Genomic DNA, 27137 nt, shown 5'->3' on the forward strand with positions numbered 1-27137 from the left:
TTACACTGGCCTATGGTGCACTGGTTGAGGGGACAACAAAAAATATATAAACACTTCTCTTACTTCAAAAGCGTACAATACGCATAGTTCCTAAATCTTCTTACCTGAGTCACGCACAGAACATGTTCGAAAAGCGTAGAATTATAAACGCACAAAACATGTACAGCTTTACATTACTTCGACAACATAAGTTGGAAACAGGAAAAAAAATTCCCTGCTAAAGACACTGAAGAAATTGACGAAGCATGTTTCTACACGCCACACTCAACATCACTGCGGCAGCGATGAAACGATAGAGCGCGTTCTCTGTCACTGCCCTCGTTACAGCGTGCAAAGATGGCAGCTAGCTGCTGCGCTAGCTCGTCTTGAAGACAGACCCTTGTCAGACACAGTCAGTGCTTGAAAGGCGACATTATCTGTCTTCGCACATTTTTTTTATATGCACACATTAAATATGTCTATTACTTAGAATTGTAATCTCAAGAAGTGCTTGTCATTTTGATATGTATCGATGATTCTTGCTTGACGTATGTCTTTATGTGCATTCTTTATGTTCTTGCTTTTTTTTCTTTGTGCGTTGCTTTCCAATCTCTTTCCCAATCTGTAATATACACCATTGTGTGCCACGGTCTAGTACACAGACCCCGACAAACTTTTTCAGGCTTTTCGTTCGTGCACCAAACATCTAACGGATGTTAAATAAAATTGAATTGAATTGAATTTTCTTGCTCTCTTCAGCAACCGTGCTAGTGACAAAACAAAAGAGCCCACGCAAGCCTCACCAAAGCTGTACCCGTAGTGCGCCAGCTCCTCTTCGTAAGAAGGTGGTGGCGGGATGGGACTAGGCGCGGGCCTCTGCTGGCCGCGACCCCTGAAGCGAGTGACCACTCGTCCACGACCCCTGGTGGGAGGTCGAGTCGGAGGTGGGGTGTGCTCCTCGGGTACCTCGTAGTAGTAGTAGTCGTCGGGAGAGGCCGTGGTCGTGGACGTCGTAGACCTCACGCGGGCTCGCACCAGCCGGAAACCCGGCCTCGGCTGCCTTACGGCTTGTCGCCGAGCCTGCATGGTTCAGTTGCGTGTGTACACCTCATTAATCAGATTTTGGCCCATAAATCCACAGACCCTATTTACAGCATGCTAAATTGTAACAGGATGATAGCCATTTATTTATTTATTCCTTTATCTATTTATATAATAAATGCGAAGTATTTCCTAGCGAACTTCCGTGACTTTAAGCGTATCTATTTATCTAGCCGCTTACGTTTGGGTGCGTTCGTGGTCACCCCCCTAACTTGGCATGAACCAAAATTAGCATGGGAGAGTGAGGTGGTTTGACGAATATCACGCGTTAGTCACAATCACACACAGTCACAATCACAGTCACGACAGGATTGTGACATAAAAAATGTCACAATCCTGTCGCTTACGTCGTCAAACACTTCCCGGCTGACAGTGGCACATACCCACGGACGGGTATGTGCCGCTGGTATGTGCCACGGGTGATTGACAATATCTATACTTAGGAACGACGAGAACACTTATGGGCAATTTTAACGCGCGAGCATTAAAATATACCCTACATCGGTAGTGTCGACCCCATGAATACAAGAAATAAATGCCAGGGTCCCGGCTGGAATCGAACCCAAGCATTCTGCGTAGCAACGAAGCATTTTACCACAGCGCTACGCCAGGTCTCGAAACTACATTTCAAATAGACGCTAATCTTCGTGAAACGTCAATAGTGGTTGTAGTGATGCTACCCAATTTTATATACATTACATATGTACTCCTTTGATACAGACGTCATGTTGGCTTAACGTCAATTGTGGTTAGTTGTCATGCGCTGAAGTTCATTTATGTAGCAGTGTACAGGGTCAGCATCATCGCGAGCATCAGCGCTTCATATCAGCTTCTAGCATTGCTGATGCGCATGTTCCAGTTAGCATCGTTGCACAGGCGCAAACAACTGGTTTTCTATACATCTGCAACTCCTCAACATATATCTGTGCGTGCAATATTTGTACTTATATTTAACGCCATTTCATGACGAGTAGCTCAATAAAACAATTGCAACGTGGTCACCTTCCCACCGCATGCTTCGCATTACGTCGATTGTCAGGTACGTGGCATCTGCCGATTTTTTTAATAAGAACAATAAAAGTTCACTTTTAACGGTCCTACACATAACTCCAAAATCACATGACCCTCGCGGCTCCAATCGTTCTTCAGACTTGGAAACCTGCCTCGGGCGAACTAAATCAACACGAAGACCAGAACGCCTTTCGCCCCTTCATTTACTTAAGGACTGCCGATCTGTGGATACACACATGCCCAAACTTTTAATTTAACACGTCTCCCCCTCCCTCCTAAAGAAAAAGGAAGAAAGATGCCACTAGGAAAACCTCCTTCCTCAGCCCATCGCGAGCTGTGAAGCATGGCGTAGTATAGCTTTGAGAAGAGAAAAAAAAAAGGCATTGGTGAGTGAGGTACTTTCTTTCGAGGCTTTAGGCAAGTGCGCAGCGCGGTGGGTGGCGATCCCATTTTCAGGTCTTTGATCTTCCACGACAAAAACAGGAGCCGGTCGCGGCACCACTTCCGCTTAAAGAAACATTTTGAATACTCCCTCCCATTCCCCCTAACCCATTCTTTCTTTCTCCAAAATCTTTCAGCTTCATCGCACTCACGCCTCTCCACCCACACACCGACTACACTGTGCACCGTGCGAGCAAAAAGGCTCCTTTCGCAACTGAGGCCGGCGTGTTGATGTTACCAGCTTGTGTACCACAGCTCCTCGTAATTCCCTTGAAGCCTTAAGATGCAGCCTTCTCTCTCTCTCCCTCTCTCTCTCTCTCTCTCTCTCTATGTCTATTAGTTTCGAAACTTTTCTTTGTGTTTGTTTCATCGCTCTCTTTCTCTCTTCAGTATGCTTGTGCAAACTTACCTGTTCAGCGAATCGAGACAACGAGCGTTGGCCAAAAAAAAAAAAAGAAAAATACAACTACTTCGTCGTGATGAAAGTGAGAACGACCAAAGAATGTTTTAACTGGAGAGTAAAAATATTGATCTAGCATATGCAATGTCTCACCCCGGTTACCATCTAGTTCTGCTACGGCTGATCTTCCTGGATGCCTTAAAATAAGACGCTACACTGTAGAGGATCACCTTACTTTTCAAACTTTTTTGGTGTTTGTCTGCTCCTCGCTCAGTACTGTATATGAATGAAGACACAGGTGGCTTTATCTGGAGAGCTGTAACAACAGTGAAACAGATGCGACTTTCGTTGCACTGTGAACGGTGGACAGATTAACAAAACTATAGCCGTCCCATTGGCCGTTTCGGGCTTAACGACGAAAGCAATTAACATCGAGTTCTTCATTCACCACACTTTACTTTAAAGACATACCACAACGTTTCACCTAGAACAAAAATTTTTGAGGGTTTATTTATTTCCTTTAGGGCAACCTTAATAGAACCGGCCGATGATGAAGGCAAGAAACGTATGGAGGATCATGTTTGAACCATTTTAAATGTATTGCTGCTATTGTGACATAGATATGAAGGAAGTAAAGTGGTCGAAAAGACAGCTTGCCACTAGCAGGGATCGAACCTGCAACCTTTGTATTAGGCGACCGATGCCCTTCCCAGTTAAGCTATGGCGGCGGTCGCCCCCTCGTCCACATTATGGGGCACTCATGTGCATGCAAACCCGGGAGTGTCAGAGCCGCTCGCAGCCATGACGGCGAGGGGGGAACGCTTTTTTCTTTGCCAGCTGGCGTCACGTAGCACGTGATTCTCAACGAGCGGGTGGCTGACCAATAAGCCGTACGTACGTACAACGAAAAGAGTGCGATAAGTGTTTTTTCTCCCGCTCAGACCTTGTCTTGTCTTGTCTTGTCTCCTAGGAGATCTTGGCTCATACCCACATGGGGGATTGGCCACACTGTACCTCTTAATAGATCATTTTTTACCACGTTTGCTAAAAAAATAAAGAGAAATTAGATAGAAACAATAATAATGTTCCTTTGAAAAAACGTGAAAAAATTGCAGAAGAATGCGATAAACCAGAATATATAAAACAAGCTCAGACCTGACAGTATATGTCCGCCCTCTTCTTCATCTTTTACTTCGTTTGCAGGATACGTGCGCCGAATTGTCCAGCGCACGATTATGTTATAAATGAACGAATGAACAAGTTGTCTTGTCCCTGCTTAGGAGAAGGCGGCAATGAGGCGGAGGGTGGCGCAGAGGGGAATTACTTGAAGTAGGCCTCCGCCACCTTTTGAGCTCACTCCAGGATGACCCCCTGAATGTAGGGCCTCAAGGTGCTCCTCGCTAGAAATTACTCTGGTTCACGATCGATAGAATGAGCGCAGATGGAGGTACATAAATAAAGAAAGAGGGAGAGATGGACAGAAAAGATAAAATTAAATTAAAAGAGAAAATACTGGCAGAAAAAAACAATTTGATACGGAGGGGTTTGAACCTTTGTACCACTGATTCGAAGGAGAGCACCGACCGCTTGGCTATCCAAGTACCCTGGGAGAGCGTAGCCTAGTTTTGTATAGAGTTGAACAGCAAGAGTCTGTAAACATATGCAAACATATATTTTTGTAACAATTTTCAGTGTGTCTGTGTATGTCGTGTTCAGTGTACATATGTAAACATACCTTTCTGTTACAAATTGTGGTGTGTCTTTGCACATTGTGTTCCATCGCGATGTTATGTTGGATTGTACTTGATGTTCACTGTTCATGAAAATAAATTTTTCTAAGCACAGGGAATCGAGAATGCGAATGAGAGATGTGAAAGTGAGCAAGGGGGGAAAAAGGAACGGAGAGAGTAAAGAATATTATATATAAAAAGGGAATAAAGGCTAAATAAGAAAGAAGGAGAGAAAGAGAGAATCAAAGAAGAAGAGAGGAAAAATAGGGAGGAGAGAATAAAAGTAAGAAAAGAAGAAAGAGAGAAAAAAGACAAATGATCAAGGAGCCACAAAAAAAAAGAAAAAATCACAGCATATCCACGGAGTGAATGATAATGAGTGGGGCAAAGCATCTGTCAACCCGTCCGTGCTTCCGTCCGTCCGTTCGTTCTTGCTTCGGTCAATCCGCGCGACCATCCATGCGTCCATCATGCTTCCATCCGTCTATCCATGCATCCGTTGGTGAGACCGTCTATCCATCTGTCCGTCCATTTGTGCGTCCATCCATCCGTATGTCCGCACGTCCGTCCATCCGTCTATTAGTCTGCTAGTCTGTCTGTCTGTCCGTCCGTGCGTTCATCTAGTGAACACTCCAAGTACCGTTATCTCCCATCTCGCATCACCTGTTACACATACCCGCTTTAGTGTGCGTATGTGCCACCGGTGGCTACGTACATCACCAACAACAAACACCATAGGATGTACAGACCTACGCCCTAAGGGGCTTCGTCCCTAAAATTCAGCAGATCGCGCGAGCCATAGGAATCGATGCCACGCAATGCGGGCGGAAAGAAGGTCACTGGGGCGTAATTTTTGTTGTTGTTGAACGAAATGGTACAAAACAACACTGAGTGTATGTACATATGTTACACGCACATACATTTAAGCTGAACAGTCGCATGTGTACAGTTTTCAGTTGCGTAACGATTTCAAGAGCAACATTGGTATTACCTGTTAACAAGAAAAGCGGTAAGATGAAATGTAGCACTTAAGCTTGAGAGGATGCTTGCCCTGGATAGTGCTCTGAAAATAAACTTTAGTGAATGGCACTTGACTACAGTTGACGCTAATCCTACATGACGCTTGTATCATGTGCATTGTATTATGTGCTTGTATCATGTATCATGTGTATCATAAGCTTGTATCATGTGCAGTTGTACATGTGCATTGTTTATAAAATCAAATGGGCAGCAGTGCAACCACGACTGATGTTTCACCAACATAACGCATACATACGATTTATTCCAAAGGAGTTCTGAATCCTGGCGTGGATCTGAGGTAGAATATTTCATTGCCACGCAGACTGCTTGGGTTCAATTCCTGCTGAGAACATAACTTATATTCTTTGCAATCATCGAGTCAACGCTGCGGATGTCGATTTTAGTGGCGAAGCTCCTTAAGCCATGGGTCGTGCGTCCGTGATGTATGTAGTAAGCGTCGTCAACGTAGTAGTAGTAAGAGTCACCTCAACTGCCAGACTAGAGGAGCGGCACGCGCGCACTCTTTTGAATTGAAGAAGAAATTAATAATTAATAAAAATATAGATATTTCTCATCAACTAACCTACAGAGACGATTATCAATCGATGACTTAATCTATAATAAAATTTGGCTTGAATTTGACGCTTACTATAAAAACAAAGCTGGTAACAGAAGGACGCACTTTGAGCACTACCTGACCAAAAAAAGTTGCCACGTTGAACTCGCTGGGCGTAAACTTCTTGGTTTTAGGAATGTTTAGCGAGGTTAGGCCACAGTGCCATGAACTAGCGGCGGTGAAAGGTAGTAACTAGACACGAAGCGCAGGCCGTAAGAAAGTGCGCTCGTGCCTCTCCTTTAGTTAGGCCGTGCCACCTCCAGTTTAGTCCTTGCAATGTCCGCTGGATGACGGCACTTCTATATGATGAGTATATTGGCGCGAACCGAGTAGCCGAGTTGCACAGATTCAACTATCTTCCTCTTCCTTGTAGCCCGAGCGCACGGACGCGTGGCGCATGCCAGCCGGGTCTTGCCTGGTGCTCGTGCCACGATGATTGCGGTGGGCTACTTGAACGTGGCCAACCTGTCGCGACATTAGGATGAAAAGATGCGAGATGGTGGTAGTTGGAGTGTTCACTAAATGAACGGACGGATGGACATACGCACGAACGGACGGATGGACAGACAGACAGAAAGATGCGCGGATGGATGGGCGGCGCCACATCGGACTACTTCGCGTAGTGCTACATGTGAAGAAGCTTCGCCCGCATAGGTTTCCCCTCAGTGCCAAGAAAAGTTGTCACCAAGTATACATAACGTCGCCTACTCGCGGCACCCAATTAAAGGTAAAAGCAACCCTTGTTGTGTTTTTTCTGTTAGCCGGTCCCGATTTTTCACGGGGCAAGCGTGCGGGAAACGTGCACAGACATCTAAATGAAGCTGGCGCGTTGCTCTATGCGTTGTGGAGCTATTCTTGGTGTGGATGAATGCCATGAACCACACCGAGACTCCGGGTAAGGTCGCCACCTGGCGGTGTGTGAAGACTGCCGAAATGCACCGAATAGGACGGACGTGTGGAAACGACTTGCTGAAAGAATCAATGGTGGATGTGACAGTCATATTGCATTACTACATTTAAGCAAGAGCACTGTTAGAGGACAGTGCTAGATATAAAATACATCTTTTTAAAGCCTACAAAGTATGAGACCGTGGCGCAGTGCATACTGTACCCGCGGAAGCTGTCGTCACTGACCGAGAGGTCGCGGGTTCGACTTCCATTGATAGAGTATTTCTTTCTTTGTCTTCTGATCGTGTGTGCTTTCTTTACATCATTTCCGTGACGAAAGTACGTCACTGATGTCTTAGTGAATCCGGCATGAAACACTTTCGTGTTAAATATGAAAATAAATGAGGAAACCCGTTATTACCGCTGTCTTTCAGGCTTGGCACTAGTAGTGCGATAGTACCCTGATTTTCTATGTGAAGGATTTTTTAGCGAACTTCAGTGACTTTGAGCGTACCTATCTATCTATCTATCTATCTATCTATCTATCTATCTATCTATCTATCTATCTATCTATCTATCTATCTATCTATCTATCTATCTATCTAGCTGCCTACGACTTTAAACACGATAGTCTTACTTGGGGACCTTCGACGCTAAAATTTTAGTCTGTCTGTCTGTCTGTCTGTCTGTCTGTCTGTCTGTCTGTCTGTCTGTCTGTCTGTCTGTCTGTCTGTCTGACTGTCTCTCTGTCTGTCTGTCTGTCTGTCTGCCTGTCTGTCTTTCTCTCTGTACATGTGTCTGTTTGTCCACTCTTAACGGCACCGGGTATTTGAAACGCCCGACCCCATCCGCAGCGCCCACCAATGTTGCTCAAGGTTTAGCGTTTATGCTTGTGCAATTGTCAATTAAAAAGCAATTATTGCGCATGTCTGGGGCACCATAACAACACGTATATTATCTGCATGGGCGTCTTTTACTAGAAAAGGCAAACATAGGTGATTTTAAAGACCGCAGCGCTTATCACGCGGCGCTAACCATGCAACGCTTGCACGAAAAGGCGAGTGTTTCCAACGCTTTGCTAAGACGAGACGGTGGTGGCACCTACCCGTCGGCTTGCGTTCTACACCTTATCACCTCTGAGACGGGCGCGCACACCCGGCTCAGAGCCACGCTATACGTTTTTCAAGAAAACTGCCAGATGGCGCTCATGTCTCACGTGTGACGTTACTTGATGCGCTCGTTCGCCTCCGCTGCACGCTCGAGGCACTGTATACCGCAGCGTCTCCGAATACCATTCACCAATTTTCTTCCGCAGAACATCAAATAAATGTTTATAGGAGCGAAGCTCCTTATAGCGGCACCTGTTCGTCCCTCGTAGCCGTTGTAGTGTGTAACAAGTATAACATTTTGACCTCCAAGGTGGTACCAGTGAGAGATTTCTTCTGTGCGTTGTTGAACAATAAAAAATAGTGCTCAATGGACATGCCAATGGCTGCTAATGGGGAATGAGAGAGAGGAGCATTCGGCTTTTAGCTAACGCGCACGCTGCAATCCCCATTAGCAGCCACTGACAGGCATGTACATTGAGAACTATCTGACAAGAAATGGTTGTTACGTTATACTCGCTGTGTGTAACCTCCTCAGTTTTAGAAAGGTTTCGCGAGCAGTGAGCCGCATTGCCATGAATACAGTGAACTAGTATATACCATGAACTCGAGGTGGTTAAAGGTGGGAAGTAGACCCGAAGCGCAAGCCGTAAGAAAGTGTGCGTGTGCCACCTCTAGTTTAGTAGTGTGGCAGCTTGGGCTAGTTGGTATGTCATGACGATAGTCATAGCGCGAGAACAAAACGACGACGCAGAGACAAGAAGGACACGAAGGGCACGAGCGCTCGTGTCCTTCTTGTCTCTGTGTCATCGTTTTGTTCTCGCGCTATTACTATCGTCTCGTTTAGTCCTTGGAATGTCCGCTAGATGGCGGTGTTTCTATATGTGGAATATATGATGAAAAGATGCGAGATGGTGGTACTTGGAGTGTTGAATAGATGGACGAACGGACACACACACAGATGCATGGATGGACGCATGAACGGACGCTGGGGGGACGCAGCTAACCTGCTTTTGATTAACATGCAGATGCGCGTCAATTCTTTAGCTCTCCTGCCCGTTTCGATAATCGTATCGATACCAAACTTGGTATGGTAGAACAGAAATATGTTCTTCATTACTGTATGAAGAACATATATGACTAGTCATAATATGAAAGTTATGATATATATGTCATGAATGTCATGATTCACATTTCGTGGTCCTGCAGCTCTTGCGGTGGTTTCGTTCACATGGCATGTTGTAAAACTGGTATGGTATGGCATGATTGCATGGCGAACACAAGCGACAGACCCTAACATGAAAATCATAACATGCGTGTCACGTAACAACAGGGCTTCATGCCAAACTCATGATGCGCTCGCGGCTAGCGTCACATATACCAACTTTGGTATTACGGTACCTGAATAGATGACGACGGTATGTGACTAGTGCAAACATTATAATTATGAGTTACGTGCCATGTAACAACATGACTACATGCTATGCTCATGATGCACTCGCGGCCTTTTCACTACCTTCACATGTACCAAACTCGGTATTACGCAACGCGAACGGACGACATAGGTAAATGACACATCCAAACACGATAATCACGACGTGCGTGCCATTTAACAACATGACTAAATGCCATACTGATGATGCGCTAGCGGTCGTTTCGTAAGCTTCACATATGCGAAATTTGGTTTTACGTGACGCAAAATGGATGACGAAGGTATGTGACTGGTACAAACATGATAATCATGAGATGCGTATCATGTGTGAGAACATGACTACATGTCACAGTCAAGGCACCAATAAATTTCGACGTGACGTGGTGTGCGTGTTCGCCGGCGTTCATTTCAGCGCGTCACGCCGGCGTTGCCACGCCAGGCGCCGGTCCTGCCATTTACTCGCTGACGCGCGCGCGCTGCGTTGCTTTGACGCATGCGCGTTTCAGTACGTCCGGCGTCACTCCGTCACGAAAAGAGGGAGACGCAGTGTTCCCTGTGTAACGCATCGGCATGAAATACAGCATGTCGGGCTTCGTGCTGGTTGCCGTCGAGCCGCGCCGACGAACGCTGGTCGCGCCTGGCGTCAGACTTTAAGAGTGCTCGCGTTTTGCTAACGTAGCGTCGCTTTGCCCAGCGTGAGCGCACGTCAAGGCTACGTTGGAGTATATTGGGCCCTTCATGATGCGCTCGCGGCCGTTTTTCTAGCTCCACATATACGAAATTAGGTGTTACGTGACGTCTATGGATGACAAAATATATGACTGGTGCAAATATGATAATCCTGACACGCTCATAGCGTGCTCGTGGCCGTTTCGCTAGCTCCACATATACTAAATTTCGTATCACGTGAGGTGAATAGATGACGACAATAAACGACACATCCATACATGATAATCATGACACGGAAGTTATGTACGGCATCATTTACCTCCACCTCGTAACGTTGCGCTGATTTTAAAGTGACACATCAACATTTCTTATTCGTTCTTCGCATAATACTGATTCCCGCTTTACGTGGGATCTGCCAATTTTCGTCCTCAGCCTTGAGCCATTTTGTATGCTCTAGAAGCGGATGCGTGTCCGTGGTCTTGCGCTTCCGGGCAGTGGTGTCCTGAAAGTAACCGCTTTTGCTGGAGACATAACCCTATACCTTTCAGATGAAGATAGTCTTTCACACAGCCTGCGTTCATTTTTTCATTTCAGATGCTGCACTGAACTTCTCCAAATCCCAGTATTTCTCCATTGGCTCTCCAAACTCCAGACTTAGCTCCATTTCTTCTATTCAAACGGCTGCATCCCTTCATATTTTAGGTATTTTATACACCACTACGGCACTTGTATTTCCGTTTAGTCAAGCGCTCTCGGTGAAGTAAAAAAGTTCAGGGCGCACAGCATTTTGACTTCCCGCTTTTTGAGTGGAGGTAGCTTGCGCAGACTGCATTTTGTGGTCGCATTTGGCACCTTTCTCACGTGGCGCGACCACCTATACGTATCCTGAAATCATTGCAGTCTGCTTTGTGTTATTTTTTTCTTCTTTTTCGGCCCGAAGACATTGAGTTGGTCCCTCGTGTGGCATTAGGACAGCTCAGGGAGGCTTTGTTTTCCCTTCTAGGTCCATAAGTCGCCGGCTACAAGCTCTGTGCTTCCTGTTGCATTTTGTACGAAGATAATGACCACCACGTGAACTCTCGTGTAATATTTTCTAGGCACTCACCTTCGGCCTTTAATGCCTAATGTGCCTCTTAAGAGGGCCCCGCAATCAGTAACACTTCCTTCAGTTTATGCACCACCTGTCGCATTTTTTCGCCATGCCCAATCCACCTGTCCTGTGGTAGATCTGTCGAACATTCCTATCGCTTACAGAATCACTGCTTTGTTGCTGCCGTTAGTAGTTCCGGCCCGCCACACCCACTCTACCAGTTTGTTTTGGAACGCGCTGGCGGCATCTTTTCTACCTAGTAATCTCCGGGACTTCATGTCATGGCTGGGGTGTGGTATGCTCGCTACCCTTGACAGCTTCGAAAAGTGGAAGATGGCCCAGTCAGCAACATGCCCGAACAGCTCTATACGGAAACAAATCATCATGTTCTGAGACAATGTGTTATCGCTCGCGTTTTCTCGAGGGATGCGAGTGCAGGATTTCGCGGTCTCGGAGTAAATCGCTTCGTTTCTTCTGGGCGTTGTTCTTGAGGCCGCTTCGCCTGCCTTCTCATTGTTGCTGGGGCTTACTGTCTTTGGCACAATCGCTGCGAGGCGGTTGCAGCACACTGTCGCCGTCACACTTTCTTCCCTGCTGAGATTTGGGTGCACGTAAAAGAACCCCAGGTGGTCGAAATTTCCGGAGCCTTCCACTACGACGTCTCTCATAATCATATGGTGGTTTTGGGACGTTGAACCCCACATGTCAATCAATCAATCACTTTCTTCCCGATCCTGGAGTGATTGTACACAGAGCTGCTATCTGCTCTAAGAACTGTTGTTTCTCAGTGAGGAAGAATTCCTGCGCCACTGGTCCTGCCCCTTTGTGTTCATCTGTGAGAGACACGTCAAGCTTGTCTTTTGGCCTGCTTGGCTTTTGTAGGTGAATGTTTTTTTTTCACTACCGGCATAAATGCTAGGTAAGTACGCAAAATGAACATGTTTACATACTATTTGTGTTTTTCGTTTATAATATAATATAAATATGCATACATGCATTCCTGTAACACATTTTTGTGTCTGTGCATGTTCTATTCTGTTGAGATGTTCTGTTGAAGTGTTATTTACTCCAACTGTCTCTGAGAATAACCTTTTCTAAACACACCTACCGCTCTATCCATGGGAAAGTATTTGATTTCCCGCGTTTATCTCGGGAAAGACAACATTTTGCTCACGGGGCACTTAGCGTTAACCCAAATTAGTATTGGAGGGTAAATTGGTACGAGGAATATGACGCGCTCGCCAAGACATGAATAATGTCAATATCCCGTCACGTATTTCGTCAAACACTTTTCGTCAAACAGTAGCACATATCTGCGGGTGGGTATGTGCCACAGGTGATTGAGAGTTTATATTTCTCCGGGAACGGTGAATACACCAATGGTAATTTTAACGCGTGAGCGTCAAGAAAATGCAGGCATCAGTAACGAACGCAAATTATAAATATCAGGGTCCCAGGTTGATTGATTGGTATGTGGGGTTCAACGTCCCAAAACCACCAAATGAATATGAGAGACGCCATAGTGGAGGGCTCCGGATATTTCGACCACTTGGGGTTCTTTAACGTACACTGGATTCTGAGCACACGGGCATGCAACATTTCCGCCTCCATCGGAAATGCAGCCGCCGCAGTCGGGATTCGATCCCGCAACCTGCGGGTCAGCAGTCGAGTACCTTAGCCACTAGCCCACCGCGGCTGGGCGATCAGGATTCCAGAAGAAATCGAACCCCAGCATTCCGCGTGACAACCAAATATTCTACCACAGAGCCACACCACGTCTAGCAACTACTTTTGAAATAGACCCTAATTTTCGTGAAACTTCAATTGTGGTAGCAATGCTTGCTATCACATTTTATAAACATTACTTATGTACTCCTGTGATACAACCGTCACGTCGCGTTAACGTCAATTGCAATTAGGTGCCATCCGCTGAAGTTAATTTATGTAGCAGCGTCAAGGGCTACCAACCTCGCGAGCGCCAGCCCTTCATATCAGCTTATCGCTCCTGGTGTTGCTAATACTCATGTTCCTGTCTGCATCGTTGCGCAAGTGCAAACAACTGGTTATATAAACATCTGCAACTGTTCAACACATGTGTGGGCGTGCAACATCTGTATATATATTTAGCGTCATTTCACAACGTGTCGCCCAAAAAAAAATTACAACATGGTCACCTGCCCTGCGCATGCTTGGCATAAAGTGGATTCTCAAGGTACGTGGGATCTGTCAATTTTTTTTTCTTTCCAAATGCCACAAGTCGAAATTTTATCGGTTAACAAGGGACGGCACTCAGAACAGAAACAGGCACTCCAGAGTCGGGCTCCGACATTTAGATTATCTAGAGCAGCGCCTATATGTCTTGCTATAAATGTTTAGAAAGCTGGCCTGAAACAATGATTTGTATAAAGAAAAGACCCCTAGTACGTCCACGCAAACCGCTTTCCGGGCGTCCTACTTTTTGCCCTCAGAGCAGAGCACATCGTACAATAAATCAACAGCCATTTTCTTTCAAGCAACCTGGCCATGGTGAAAGTTTTTATGGATTGTTTAACGCTTTTCCGCTGACGTAGTGTGTAGTAAATACACTCTAAATGATCACCGTTATTTTCCATTCAAAGCTACACACAACTGTCACATGGTTGAGTGAATAGTACTCTTAGCTGTTCGCAATTCGTTATAAAAACATGTAATTTAAAACTCTGGCGTCAAAAATTGATAACAGTAGGAACAGCTGCGTACAGTTGTCATAAGATTCATCTTTATCTAAATCATCTCACCTTAATGTGAAGGGTTCGTATGGTTCATCCCTTTGTCAGTGTAGCATAACGCATAGTTCTTCTCATGAAACTACATTGTGTTTCATAAGAAGTGAAATGCAAACAGAAATATGCGTGATGTAGACAAATTCTCGAGTGAGTTAAAACCCAAAGAATTAGGACTCTTTTTTTCTCGCAGTCTTCCTCTTTTCTGTTGCTACGATACACTGACTAACTTCACGTTTTCGTTCGATTGCTGTGAAATATGCAGGCATACTTACCAACTTGTGATGAGCGCCGGATGCATTTTGCGGGATTCCTGAAAAAAAAGTAAAACCAGTCAGCCTTATTGAGTACAGCATTTAGCGTCTGTTAGAAAATAAGCTGTGAAGTGGTTGCTTTGTCGCCTTTGTTATATGCAGTGGTTCACTTACCCAATCGGCGTCAAGAAGAGCATAAAACATTAGCAGCGGTAAAGTCCGAGCCGTCAAGATATCAACATAGACAAGTACCGCACTCCCGTTTGGCATCACTGCGCTTGGCTATGCTGAAGTCTAGACGTCACGCACTATATCATTCGATAATTTTAGTTTAGTATGCACAAGGCTGTCTGTTCGCAAGGTGTTGCGTGCTGCTTCTTACAGCATCAGTTCACGGTGCGCAACAATCGAAACGTGTACAGCACTTGAGCGTCAACAGGCTTGCTTTTTAGTGTTGCTTCACGTCATCTCGTGAAGAAGCAAGAAGCTGTAATAACTGATAATAGTTGACGCAATACACGAGTCAAGGCATGAGACAAGCCGACCTTTTCTGGGGACGGCGTTAAGGCTATATGTCAAAACGAAAATTTTGAAAAAAAAAACAGAGACAGCGAAAAGAATCACTTACAGCCAATTTAAAAATCATTGTTTGCTACAGACATTTTCTAAGATCACGAGAAAAAAAACCGAATTGGGAATGCTAAACGCTGAAAACAAAAATGTCCCCTTTGGCGGCAGTGTCTTCACGTGTCATTCTTCAAGTGCCGTGAAAGCTGCTTTCACAATGACGAGGGCACCGTGTGCGAGAAAATCCACCTTAGTTTCGTAAAACACGTACGTGCATCCACATGCACGCTGAATTCGTGACCAGAACTAACCTTCACTTTCAAACTTTCAAACGCTTGGGATGTTTTTGCAGGCGATATATCACGCATCTTAAGGTCAGACACACGCAGAAACCACCACAGTTCAAAGGGATCACACACACGACGTCCCTTACACAACCCGCAAATCCGTCGTGGTCCCTCCAGTCACCATCGCGTTCCTGCTTCCTCGTAAAAGACGTTGTCCAATCGTCCAACGTTGCGCTCCAGCTTAGCAGAGATCACAATCCACTGAACCTGTTAACCTATGTTATTCGGGTTACTTACTTAAGTTCTAAATCCACTGAAATTCACATGGCCTTCGTTTGCTGCCCCGGCCACCACAGTGTTGTTGGTTGCAGCCATCTTGCCTGTTTTAATCCAAGGAGGTTTATAAAAAAATTGCTGGAGTGGAAATTCTTGCCCATGAGCGAAGCCGTGCCAACCGTAAGATGGTGGATGTGGCATCCATCATACTAGGGGAATGATGACCTGTTGGCGTTCGGTGATTGAGAAAAGCGTTTTCCTCGCACGCCCAACGACTTCGAGGTCAGTTAGACTTTTCGGGTCAGATAGTGCTCGAAGTGCGTCTTTGTGTTACTAGTTTATTTTTAGTAGGCATCAAATTAAAGGCAAATTTTATTGGACATTGAGTCACCAATACTATTCTCTGCGGGTTATTTCTTCGTTAACAACAATGTTTTAATTTATAATTAGCGTAGTCTTTAGAACAACAAATCAAAGCCACTTGATGTCTAAGTTGGCACCACCAGAAAATTGCTCGTTTCTGAGATCTTTGGAGGGGCAAAAGCTGGCTTCACTACTGCTGGCAAAGCATTGGGTGTTGCTTCACGTCATCTCGTGAAGAAGCAAGAAGCTGTAATAACTGCCACCTCAGCAATTTTTTTTTTGAAACCTCCTTGTTTTGGTCTTGGCTGTTCTAGATCTCGCGAGAGCAATCAGTAAGGTAGGCAACGGCCGTAGCGGGCGCAACTTAAGCGCCAAGATCTTGCGTGCGCATCCCCTGCGTGCGTAAACGCACGCATCTCTCTTATATGCCCCTGTCACACGTGGAAACACAAGTGCACTTTGAGCTAGTACACTTCGCTGCGAGTGTCATTTGCACGCTGTCACACGAGCAAGTTTAGCGTCTCTCCCTGCAAAGTACACTCGCCGGCGAGTGCGCTCCCCAACCTCACTTCACTGCGACGGCAACGATGAAGTGGGTAGCCTCGGTACGAGTGGCTTGCACAGAAAGACGCTGTTGCCTAAAGCGGTGCTCATAACATGTTTAAATCAATGTTTTTGTTATGGTGGATATTGTTATGTATTAAAGAAGTCGTAAAATACAACAATAACCTTGCTATTTTCACCGTCGGGCTGTTTGGGGCCACGTCCGCTAGGGAGATGCGGCAGCACATGCACAGCAGCATCCGTCGCGTTGTTTACTTACAGGTACACTTGCACATGTGTAGGTGAGTTGTTTTCTAGTCATTCAAGATTACATGTACCACAGGTGATACTTCCACGAAGACAACGCAAAAATAACACAGGCGCAAAAGACAGGCGCAAAAATAACAGATACGTTGTGCTACAAATCCGTCAATCGCCACAGCCATCATTTGCAAAGTACACTTCGCTTTTTCGTGTAACAGCGAACCGCCAAAATGACACCTCGTGAGCGTAAGTACACTCGCTCAAAGTGCACTTAAGTTGCCACGTGTGACAGGGGTATTAGGTTCAGCGCATGCACACTCTTGCTCCCTCCCACTTGTTGCGTACGCTAGGACGTTAAGCACGCAAAACCGAAATTCTCTATTGCTAATGATCACCGCTCTTCGGGTTTCATTTCACGTCGAATGCACACTGCGACTCGTCTGTTTGGAAATGGCGTGCCAAAGCAAATGTGGTTGAGTATTGTGCAACCATTCTTTAGTACCACTCATTCGAACATTTCGACTATCATAGCCACAACAGTGTCTTACGGTTGTCCAACTATGCAAAATCTCGAATATGAATACGACCGTCGGGCTGAACATGAAGTGATACGGAAAAAAGATCATCTTGCTTGGATAAATTTTTACACCGCAAAATAGACTTCAAAAAGGAGCAGTTGGAGCCTCATCTCGCCAGCTTGGACCCGTAAAAGCAATTCGCGATACTAGATTAGATCTGCCGGTCGGAGAAAGAAAATAAATTTTCTTCTTCTTCTTGAAAAGACATCATCTTGACGTCACAAAATACCAAAATACAAATACCAAAGACATCATAACGACATCATCGCGTGAAAAACAATGACGCGACGTCCGAAAACGATTCCTCTGTAATACAAAGAGAGTCGCTTGGTGAAACCCGGGCCGATTTCGGAGGCAGCGCTGCAAGAACCCGTGGGATACAAAACGCAGCCGTACCTTTGATCCGGAAGCCAGAGTAAAACCACGTTAGGTCCAGAAGGCTTTCGAGGAAAGGGAAATGGATAAATGCGATGATCTATCCCCGTCCCTCAAAAGAATAAGACCAGAAAACAAAGAAGAGTATAGTAAACGGCAAACGAGTTTCTGGAGAACGGCGTGGCAAATCAGGGTAGGAGACAATTCAGTACAAATATATTTTTTATACCGACCATTCGAAATCTTAATACATCCATAAATAGAATCAATACATTGACTTCGAAAAAAAGAACAGGATAGCTCCCGCCTACGAATCGTCTTTGGCGCGAATGCACAAGTGGCCATGCAAGGTTCTTATTTTTTCTCTCCTTTTAGTGCACGCGTGTGTTATTTGACTGATCAACTCTCACAGCTAACTCGTTTTTAACAAACCCAACTGTGACACGAAATGCATGTCTTGTTTTTCGAGATGCGCGACGCTCTTATTGTTGTATTAGTTATAATGTATGCTTTCCGGGGGACGATTCAGGTCTCATCGCAGAACACGAAGCGAGTGGTGTTCGCGCTGGCCCAAAATTGCGCCCGGCCCATTCGGTAACCGAGACGTCACGCCGAGTGCGACACGGTTGGCGGCCCACACGACCGCTACGCACGTCTCAACTTGCCCCTGAAACACCGATGCCATGAGAGCGCTCTTTTTAGAGCGTGAAAAGGCACCTGTTGGCCCCTGTGCGGTCTGGTGAGCGCGCCCCCGCTTCTTTCGGCACTTCACCGGGGTATTCAATTTACTTGTTTTGCTCGGGCACATCCACGATCATGTGTGTGTTTACGTTTATTTTTTTCTCCCACTTGTGCAAGCATTTTCTTCTATCGCACCGCTCTAATGGCGCGTGCGTAACGTCACCTACACCCACTGTTGCACGTCATAGAGTTTCTTCATATACACTAGAGGCAACTGGCGCTAGTGTCTATGGGAGCTACAACGCACAGCGCCTCAACGAGCATGGTAATGATGAGCAGTACACACATTTGTCAAATCTTCGTACTTCTGGCCTGCTTTTGGCTCCGTGTGAGTTTGTGTGGCTTGGAGCTGTTTTCTCACGAAACAAAAATAAGTAAATGTTCAGCGGTTGCACTCCACCACCTTATTCGTTTAGACTTACCTTTCCAAATCGGGTCACGAAGTTCAAAAGGGTTTAATCTTTTTTTTTCAAAAAACAAAACCAAAACACAGCAATAAACGAAGCGGCAAGTACGAAGACTAAGCAAATGTGTGTACTGCTCATTATTCCCATGGTCGCTGAACGATCGCAGCGCTAGAGCCCCCTCTAGGTAATTTTAGGAAACTCTATGTTGCACGTAACCACGTTCGAAAGAACGGCATTACCTGAACTAGTTTCTTTTGGTAGTAACGATGGAACGGCACCATTTCAGCCAGGATAGGTGGAACAGTGACGGTAACGCGTTACTTCTACGATGAAACAGCAGGTATAGAATGGAGTTCCTTCTCCGAACGATATATGGCATTCAACAGGCGCGCGCACGCCAACGACATCACGCAGGACATCACGACGCAGGACAGGGCGGATGGCCGACCGTGTCAGGTGCGTGACTACGCTGCCTCTCACTTTTCACTTGAAGGCACCCACTGTAGGCACGAGGAGGCACGCAACGCTGCAACCCATCGCTTGTGGAAGGGGCGGTTGATCTGTTACAGCACAGATGCTCGAGGTAGGCCACCGTCATAGAGAAAAATTCATCATCATCGTGAACTGCATGCGCAATTCTTCTTCCTCTTCTGCTTCGCTCTCAGAACACATGCACTCATTTGTCCGGCTTGGGATTGAATGACGTCGACGGGTGGGAGAACAAGTGAAGGGAAAGCGAACGAAAGGAATGTAGAGAAACAGAACGATTCCAGGTGGCGAAAAAATTCTCGGCGAAGCGTAGGGATTCGAGACTGCCTATCCACGTTTCGAGAATTATCGCGAGAATTATCTCGCGAGTAAAATTTCTTTACCAGTTATATAATGCTCAATTCCGCATATCACGATCTCATTACCTGCTAGACGCGCCCAAACACTCATCGCGACTGAACCATTCCAAAACTATCCACCAACCTTGCAGTCGTGTTAACGCTCACAAAGATTCTCTTTTTCCGTCAGCTATCCGCATTGGAATAGACTAGACAACAATATTGTGTGCTGTAACGCCATTCAATCACTTATGAACATAGTACAGTGTGTTCATTTTGAATTATGAGCTGTTTGACATTGTGTATTCTTCCTTGTTCTTCTGTTATGTATTTTCTTTCGATACTTAGTATGTATTTTCTTGTCTCGACTCCTGCATGGGCCGTGTAAAGCCTGCAGTCATCATCATCATCATCATCATCATCATCATCATCATCATCAGCCTGACTACGTCCACTGCAGGACAAAGGCCTCTCCCATGTTCCGCCAGTCAACCCGGTCCTGCGCTTGCTGCTGCCAATTTATACCCGCAAACTTCTTAATCTCATCTGCCCACATAACCTTCTGTCTCCCCCTAACCCGCTTTCCTTCTCTCGGAATCCAGTTAATTACCCTTAATGACCAGCGGTTATCCTGTCTACGCGCTACATGCCCGGCCCATGTCCATTTCCTCTTCTTAATTTCAACTATGATATCCTTAACCCCCGTTTGTCCCCTAATCCACTCCGCTCTCTTCTTGTCTCTCAAGGTTACACCTACCATTTTTCTTTCCATCGCTCGCTGCGTCGTCCTCAATTTAAGCTGAACCCTCTTTGTGAGTCTCCAGGTTTCTGCTCCGTAGCTAAGTACCGGCAAGATACAGCTGTTATATACCTTCCTCTTAAGGGATAATGGCAATCTACCTGTCATAATTTGAGAGTGCTTGCCGAATGTGCTCCACCCCATTCTTATTCTTCTAGTTACTTCAATCTCATGGTTAGGCTCTGCGGTTATTACCTGCCCTAAGTAGACATAGTCTTTTACAACCTCAAGTGCACTATTACCTATCTGGAAGCGCTGCTCCTTTCCCAGGTTGCTGTACATTACTTTCGTTTTCTGCAGAATAATTTTAAGACCCACCTTTCTGCTCTCCTTGTCTAACTCCGTAATCATGAGTTGCAATTCGTCCCCTGAGATACTCAGCAATGCAATGTCATCGGCGAAGCGCAAGTTACTAAGGTATTCTCCATTAACTATTATCCCTAACTGTTCCCATTCTAGGCTTCTGAAAACCACCTGTAAGCACGCGGTAAATAGCATTGGGGAGATTGTGTCCCCCTGCCTTACACCCTTCTTGATTGGTATTATGTTGCTTTCTTTATGAATCACTATGGTAGCAGTTGATCCCCTGTAGATTTCTTCCAGAATGTTTATATATACTTCATCTACGCCCTGATTCCGCAGTGTCTGCATGACGGCTGATATTTCTACTGAATCAAACGCCTTCTCGTAATCTATGAAGGCTATGTATAGTGGTTGGTTATACTCTGAGCATTTCTCTATTACCTGATTGATAGTATGAATGTAGTCAATTGTTGAGTAGCCTGTTCGAAATACTGCTTGTTCCTTTGGTTGATTGAATTCTAATGTTTTCTTCACTCTGTTAGCAATTACCTTTGTAAATAGCTTGTATACTACAAAGAGCAAGCTGATCGGCCTGTAATTCTTCAAGTCCTTGTCATCTCCTTTCTTATGTATTAAGATGATGTTAGCGTTCTTCCAAGACTCTGGTACCCTTCCCGTCAAAAGACACCTCGTAAACAGGGTGGCTAGTTTTTCTAACACAATCTGTCCTCCATCTTTCAGCAGGTCTGATGTTACCTGATCCTCACCAGCAGCTTTGCCTCTTTGCCTGCTCTCCAAAGCTTTTCTTACTTCTTCTATCATTACTGGTGGGGTGTCATCTGGGTTACTGCTAGTTCTTATAGTGTTAAGGTCGTGGTTGTCTCGGCTACTGTACAGATGTCTGTAAAACTCCTCCGCTATTTTAACTATCCTATCCATATTGGTAGTTATTTTGCCTTCTTTATCCCTTAGTGCATATATCCGACTTTTGCCTATCCCAAGTTTCCTCTTCACTGCTTTGACGCTTCCTCCGTTTTTTTTTTTTTTCAGAGCGTGTTCAATTCTCTCCATGTTATACCTTCTTACATTGCATACCTTACGCCTATTAATCAACTTCGAAAGCTCTGCCAGTTCTATTTTGTCTGTTGTACATGAGACTTTCATGATTTGACGCTTCTTAATCAGGTTCTTCGTTTCCTGGGAAAGCTTGCCAGTGTCCTGTCTAACTACCCTGCCTCCAACTTCCACTGCACACTCCGTAATGATACTTGTCAGATTATCATTCATTGTATCTACGCTAAGGTTGGTTTCCTCACTTAGAGCCGAGTACCTGTTCTGCAGCGACACTCTGAATTCCTGTACTTTCCCTCTCAGTGCTAGCTCATTGATTGGCTTCTTGCGTATCCGTTTCTGTCGTTCCTTCTTCAAGTCTAGGCGAATTCGAGACCGTACCATTCTATGGTCACTGCATCGTACCTTGCCAACCACTTCCACATCCTGCACGATTCCTGGGTGTGCAGTCATTATAAAGTCTATTTTGTTCTTATTTTCGCCATTAGGGCTCCTCCATGTCTACTTGCGGTTTTCTCGTTTTCGGTAGAAGGTATTCAAAATCCGCAAACTATTGCGTTCTGCGAATTCTACTAGTAGCTCTCCTCTGGCGTTTCTAGTGCCGATGCCATAATCTCCTACTGCCTCGTCTCCAGCCTGCTTCTTCCTTACATTTGCATTAAAGTCGCCCATCACTATAGTATACCTTACTCATTGCCGATTCCACGTCTTCATAGAAGCTTTCAACTGAAGCGTCATCATGGCTGGATGTAGGCGCATAAGCCTGTACTACCTTCATCTGGTATCTTTTATTCAGTTTAATTGCAATACCTACCACCCTTTCATTAATGCTATAGTATTCCTCTATGTTGCCAGCTATGTTTCTGTGAATTAGAAACCCCACTCCCAGTTCTCTTCTGTCTGCCAAGCCCCGATAGCAAAGGACGTGTCCATTCTGTAGCACAGTATAGGCCCCATCTGTCTTCCTAACCTCACTGAGCCCTATTATATCCCATTTAATACCCTCTAGCTCCTCAAATAGTACAGCTAGACTTCCCTCACTAGATAAGGTTCTAGCGTTAAATGTTGCCAAGTTCAGGTTCCAATGGCAGCCTGTCCGGATCCAGAGATTCTTAGCACCCTCTGCTGCGTTGCAGATCTGACCGCCGCCGTGGTCAGTTGCTTCGCAGCTGCTGGGGACTGAGGGCCGTGAGTTATTTGACGTATGCATGTGGGAGGTAGTGGCCAGATACTGCACCAGGGTGGCCAGTCCTTCTCTGGTGAGGGAGTGCGTTCCCGGCGGTGCTTACCGGTGAGGCCGCACCCCAGGCCTCTCAATGCAGTTCCATCAACACGCGGATTTTTTTAATCCGGTTGGGAACTGCGCGGCACCGGGATTTGAACCACGAACCTCTTGCATGCGAGGCGAATGCTCTAACCACTACGCCATCGCCGCGTGACCGAAGCCTGCAGTATGTTCAAATAAAAAAAAGGCAAGTGTCGTAGCTACTTGGCTATCCAGTCCGTTATTTCTTTCACGGTATTTATTGTGTGCATGACACCAAAGGAATCCAATAGAGACAGAGAAACGATACAATCATTCTGTTGGCGAACACATAGCAACATAGAGTCAGCTATCATCGTTAGAGCAAATATACCGAGTAACGGTACTTTGCAATCATGCACTACAACGGCGGTGTGGATGTATAAGCACCTCAGAAATGCAAGTACCGTTCCGGCTGACTTTCCAGTTCCGTGTATACATGTTTTAGCTGAGTTGCCATCTTAAAGAAATGGGACGTTGAGTAAATTATTGGTTCTGCGTTTCTTTGCGACAAGCGCGCATGCTAGCAAAAGAAAGCAGTTGGCATTGGGTCGTCAGGATGAAGGGGAGGAAAGAGAATAATTGAGAAATAAATTGAGACCGGGTAGAAAAACAGAGAGAATGAAATACTCAGGGATAAGCTGGCTGACTGCAAACAGGAGTCTTTTGTACATGATTTCCCCCTCACACTGCATCGGCACTCAATAAACGCCTAAGTATTGTCCCTTTGGGTCCACCTTTGTGCAAAGAAGTGTAATTATAATGGTGCACGATTGTAAATTTCTAATTGACAAACCGAAACATAGTGCATTGACTGCACCTTTGAAGAAGGACATGAGAAGTGCACATTTTGGGGACTTGCAATTGACGTGCAGGCAAGCTGCAATTGTACATGCTTGTAGAATAAATGGTTCTCTGTGAAAAAATTTAACTCTGAGCGTTTATTTTTGAGTCTACGTTTTACCTACGTATAGCCTGCTGTCGGCAATGTCAAATTCGTTTAATATGTTTAGCTTGACATAAACCTACTTAATTTCACTGTATGGTTAAACGAACTCTATTTTTGTAATAAAAAAGTTAAAGTAACGTAATATCTAACTGGAACGAGTTCCTTTTGCATTACAGGAACTTGTAATGGAAACTCGTTCCGAAACTGTTGAGGAACGAGGAATGAACTTTCATTCCTGTTTTAGAGGAACGTGTAAAACACAGCGTACACCCCTCTTCACGTCCATACCTTCATATATTTATTTGTTTTTGTTTCTTAGTCTGGACAGCATTCATGGTAAATGATTAAAAAATGTCGCATTCACTGAGCATTCTTCCAACAAACCGCTGGACAGTATGCCCCTAACATATACTTAAAATACCCATTCAGCGTTTAAAACATCATGTAAACGTGCTAGCAGTTTGCTGATTCACGCCACTAACACACATTTTTACGCGAACGTAGCAACCGTACGAATTCTCCGTCAGCAATCGACAGTGATCCCACCAACGACGCCTCTGCAACTGAGTGCCCTCGTCACGGCACGTCAGCAACCTGACGAACGCAGGCCCCCTTTTCAGAATACTGTCTCCGACGGGATCCTTTGTTCGACAATGCTATTCATCACTCCAAGCATCCACTTTACGTCGAACCTCTTTCTTGAATTCATTCAAAATGACATGCACTTTGTTTCCTTCATTTTCTTGGAGGGAACAGAGTGCTCTCAAGCCAAGAATCAGTCTCTCGTAATACAGTAATTCACGCGCATCTACCTTTGAGCAGCTTCCAACTGCAAAATAGACTCTTTTACTAAGTGACCGAAATACGATACAGTATTAGCGCACCACGCTTCCCTTCTCGCTGATTGTGTTTTTGCCGCGAATAATTCTAGTGGCACGGCGTTCCCCGAACAGGTTCCACGTTGACGATCATATGCCGAGAGGCAACAATAAAGAATGTTGCCAATAGTACTTCTTGAAAAAAGAATATGTGGTGCTGAGGTGTCTTCCTAGGAGCGGCCAAAGCACAACAGGCGAGAAAGGAGGCCTGGTACGGATATACCATACCGTCTTATTGCGATAGCAATTATGTGAACACTCTCGGCTGGATTTCGCCGGCGGCGTCGGCGTCACTCGCCGTATTCGCCGTATATGTACACGTATCTATACACATGAAAACGCAAGAACAAAAAAAAATCTAGAAACAAAGCCACGGGCGCACGGAATCGAACGTGGACCTCCGCGTCGTGAATTCGAGGCGTCAACCACTGAGCCACCGAGGGGCTTTTTTTTTTTTGTTATTGTTACTGAGTTACCAACGGGCACCTCTTTCAGCGTTCCATCAGCAAGCTATTTATATCAACCACTTATAGAAGTTGGTGAGCATCTCGGGGGGGGGGGGGGGGGGGGGAACTATCGTGTTTTCAGCATTATTAGCTAGATGGCGCAATGAGCGCGCGGCGGCTCTCATCTCTCAAGCGTACTTTGACCAGTGGAGAGGAGGGAAGCCGGCGATATCTCGCGCACCCTTATGTCCCGGTGGGGAGGATCATACGCCTTGGCTGGCGTTGGACTCTGCACAGGAATGATTTTGTTGTAGTTACGGGGTGCACAAAGGTCACTACAATCATTGTACAGCCTCCGTTTGCGAAAAGGGCACGCTTTTTAGACACAGACAAGTAAACACTGCGACGCTTATTCACGTTCATTTGTACCTGTGGGTACGTTTCGTGCTTCGGTTGTGCGTGAGAAAAGCGGGGCACGTTTCAATCTGCTTGCCACTCTGCGCGTGACCTTCCAATTTGGTGCTATCACGTTCATTGTGTCATCTTTGCCGCAAAACTGTGCCTTTTTTCTGAGATATTACAATGAGGCCCTTATATATAGCCTCGCTGACACGCCTTTCCGTGCTGTCACAACCAGATAGATAGATAAATAGATAGATAGATAGATAGATAGATAGATAGATAGATAGATAGATAGATAGATAGATAGATAGATAGATAGATAGATAGATAGATAGATAGATAGATAGATAGATAGATAGATAGTTTGATAGATAGATAGATAGATAGATAGATAGATAGATAGATAGATAGATAGATAGATAGATAGATAGATAGATAGATAGATAGATAGATAGATAGATAGATACGCAAATTGCAGCTAATAGATAAATATATTGAAGTAAATTTAAAGATAAACTTTTGAAGATAGATTTGACGTAAATAATTATTGATTGATTGATTGATTGATTGATTGATTGATTGATTGATTGATTTTCAGCTTAACATAGGCCAACCTTTACGACTTTCTGTGAATAAATTTTTCTGTTCTTCCCTTCGTCACTTTTTATTCCTCTCACCCTTGCTGGACGAGCTAGGATCCTCAGAGATTTCCGGAAGCTATCAATTGTGCTCAAAGCAGGTGCATCTAGGCAATCTTTATTAAAGCTGTTTCGCTGAGTAGTGACCGACTTTAACCTCATATTTTTTCCTCTTAAGCCGCCGATGGAGGCGGAAATGTTGTAGGCCCGTGTACTCAGATTTGGGTGCACGTTAAAGAATCCCAGGTGGTCTAAATTTCCGGAGCCCTCCACTATACGGCGTCTCTACCCCACATATCAATCAATCAATCCTCTTAAGCCAATCAACCATCGGGTCTTCTGCGTGCAGCTCAGAGAGGTATCTTCAAAGTGGTTCAGTTAAACAGCAAGATGAGTTTGCACTATCTTCCTTACTGCTATTATTTGTAGTACCGATGGTAGTAGTTGCTGTTCAACGTGCCTTTAAGCCTTGCAGCCCTTGCCCCTTTCCCCGACAAGGGGAAGCCATCCGGTCTGGAAACTGGCTAACCTTCCTGTCCTTCCGTTCTTCTTTTCCTCATCCAGCCTAGCAGCGTATCATCTCATTATCGACGCGCAGCGGGCGCACCAGGTGTCGCGGCA

The 27137-nt window shown here is 45.3% G+C and overlaps 1 protein-coding gene across 1 annotated transcript in view; it reads right to left on the bottom strand.

The window, feature by feature from the left end:
* Positions 1 to 27137, bottom strand: part of LOC142814557 (uncharacterized) — an 82760-nt gene that overhangs the window by 15203 nt on the left and 40420 nt on the right. Inside the window, exons 2-3 of the mRNA XM_075893435.1 lie at positions 14521 to 14558; positions 783 to 1059 (exon numbers count right to left, since the gene is read on the bottom strand). Of these exons, the coding sequence (XP_075749550.1) occupies positions 783 to 1059; positions 14521 to 14558 (315 nt within the window). The remainder of the gene's footprint in view (positions 1 to 782; positions 1060 to 14520; positions 14559 to 27137) is intronic.

The sequence above is a fragment of the Rhipicephalus microplus genome, chromosome 4, assembly GCF_043290135.1.
Source record: "Rhipicephalus microplus isolate Deutch F79 chromosome 4, USDA_Rmic, whole genome shotgun sequence".
NCBI lineage: Eukaryota > Metazoa > Arthropoda > Arachnida > Ixodida > Ixodidae > Rhipicephalus > Rhipicephalus microplus.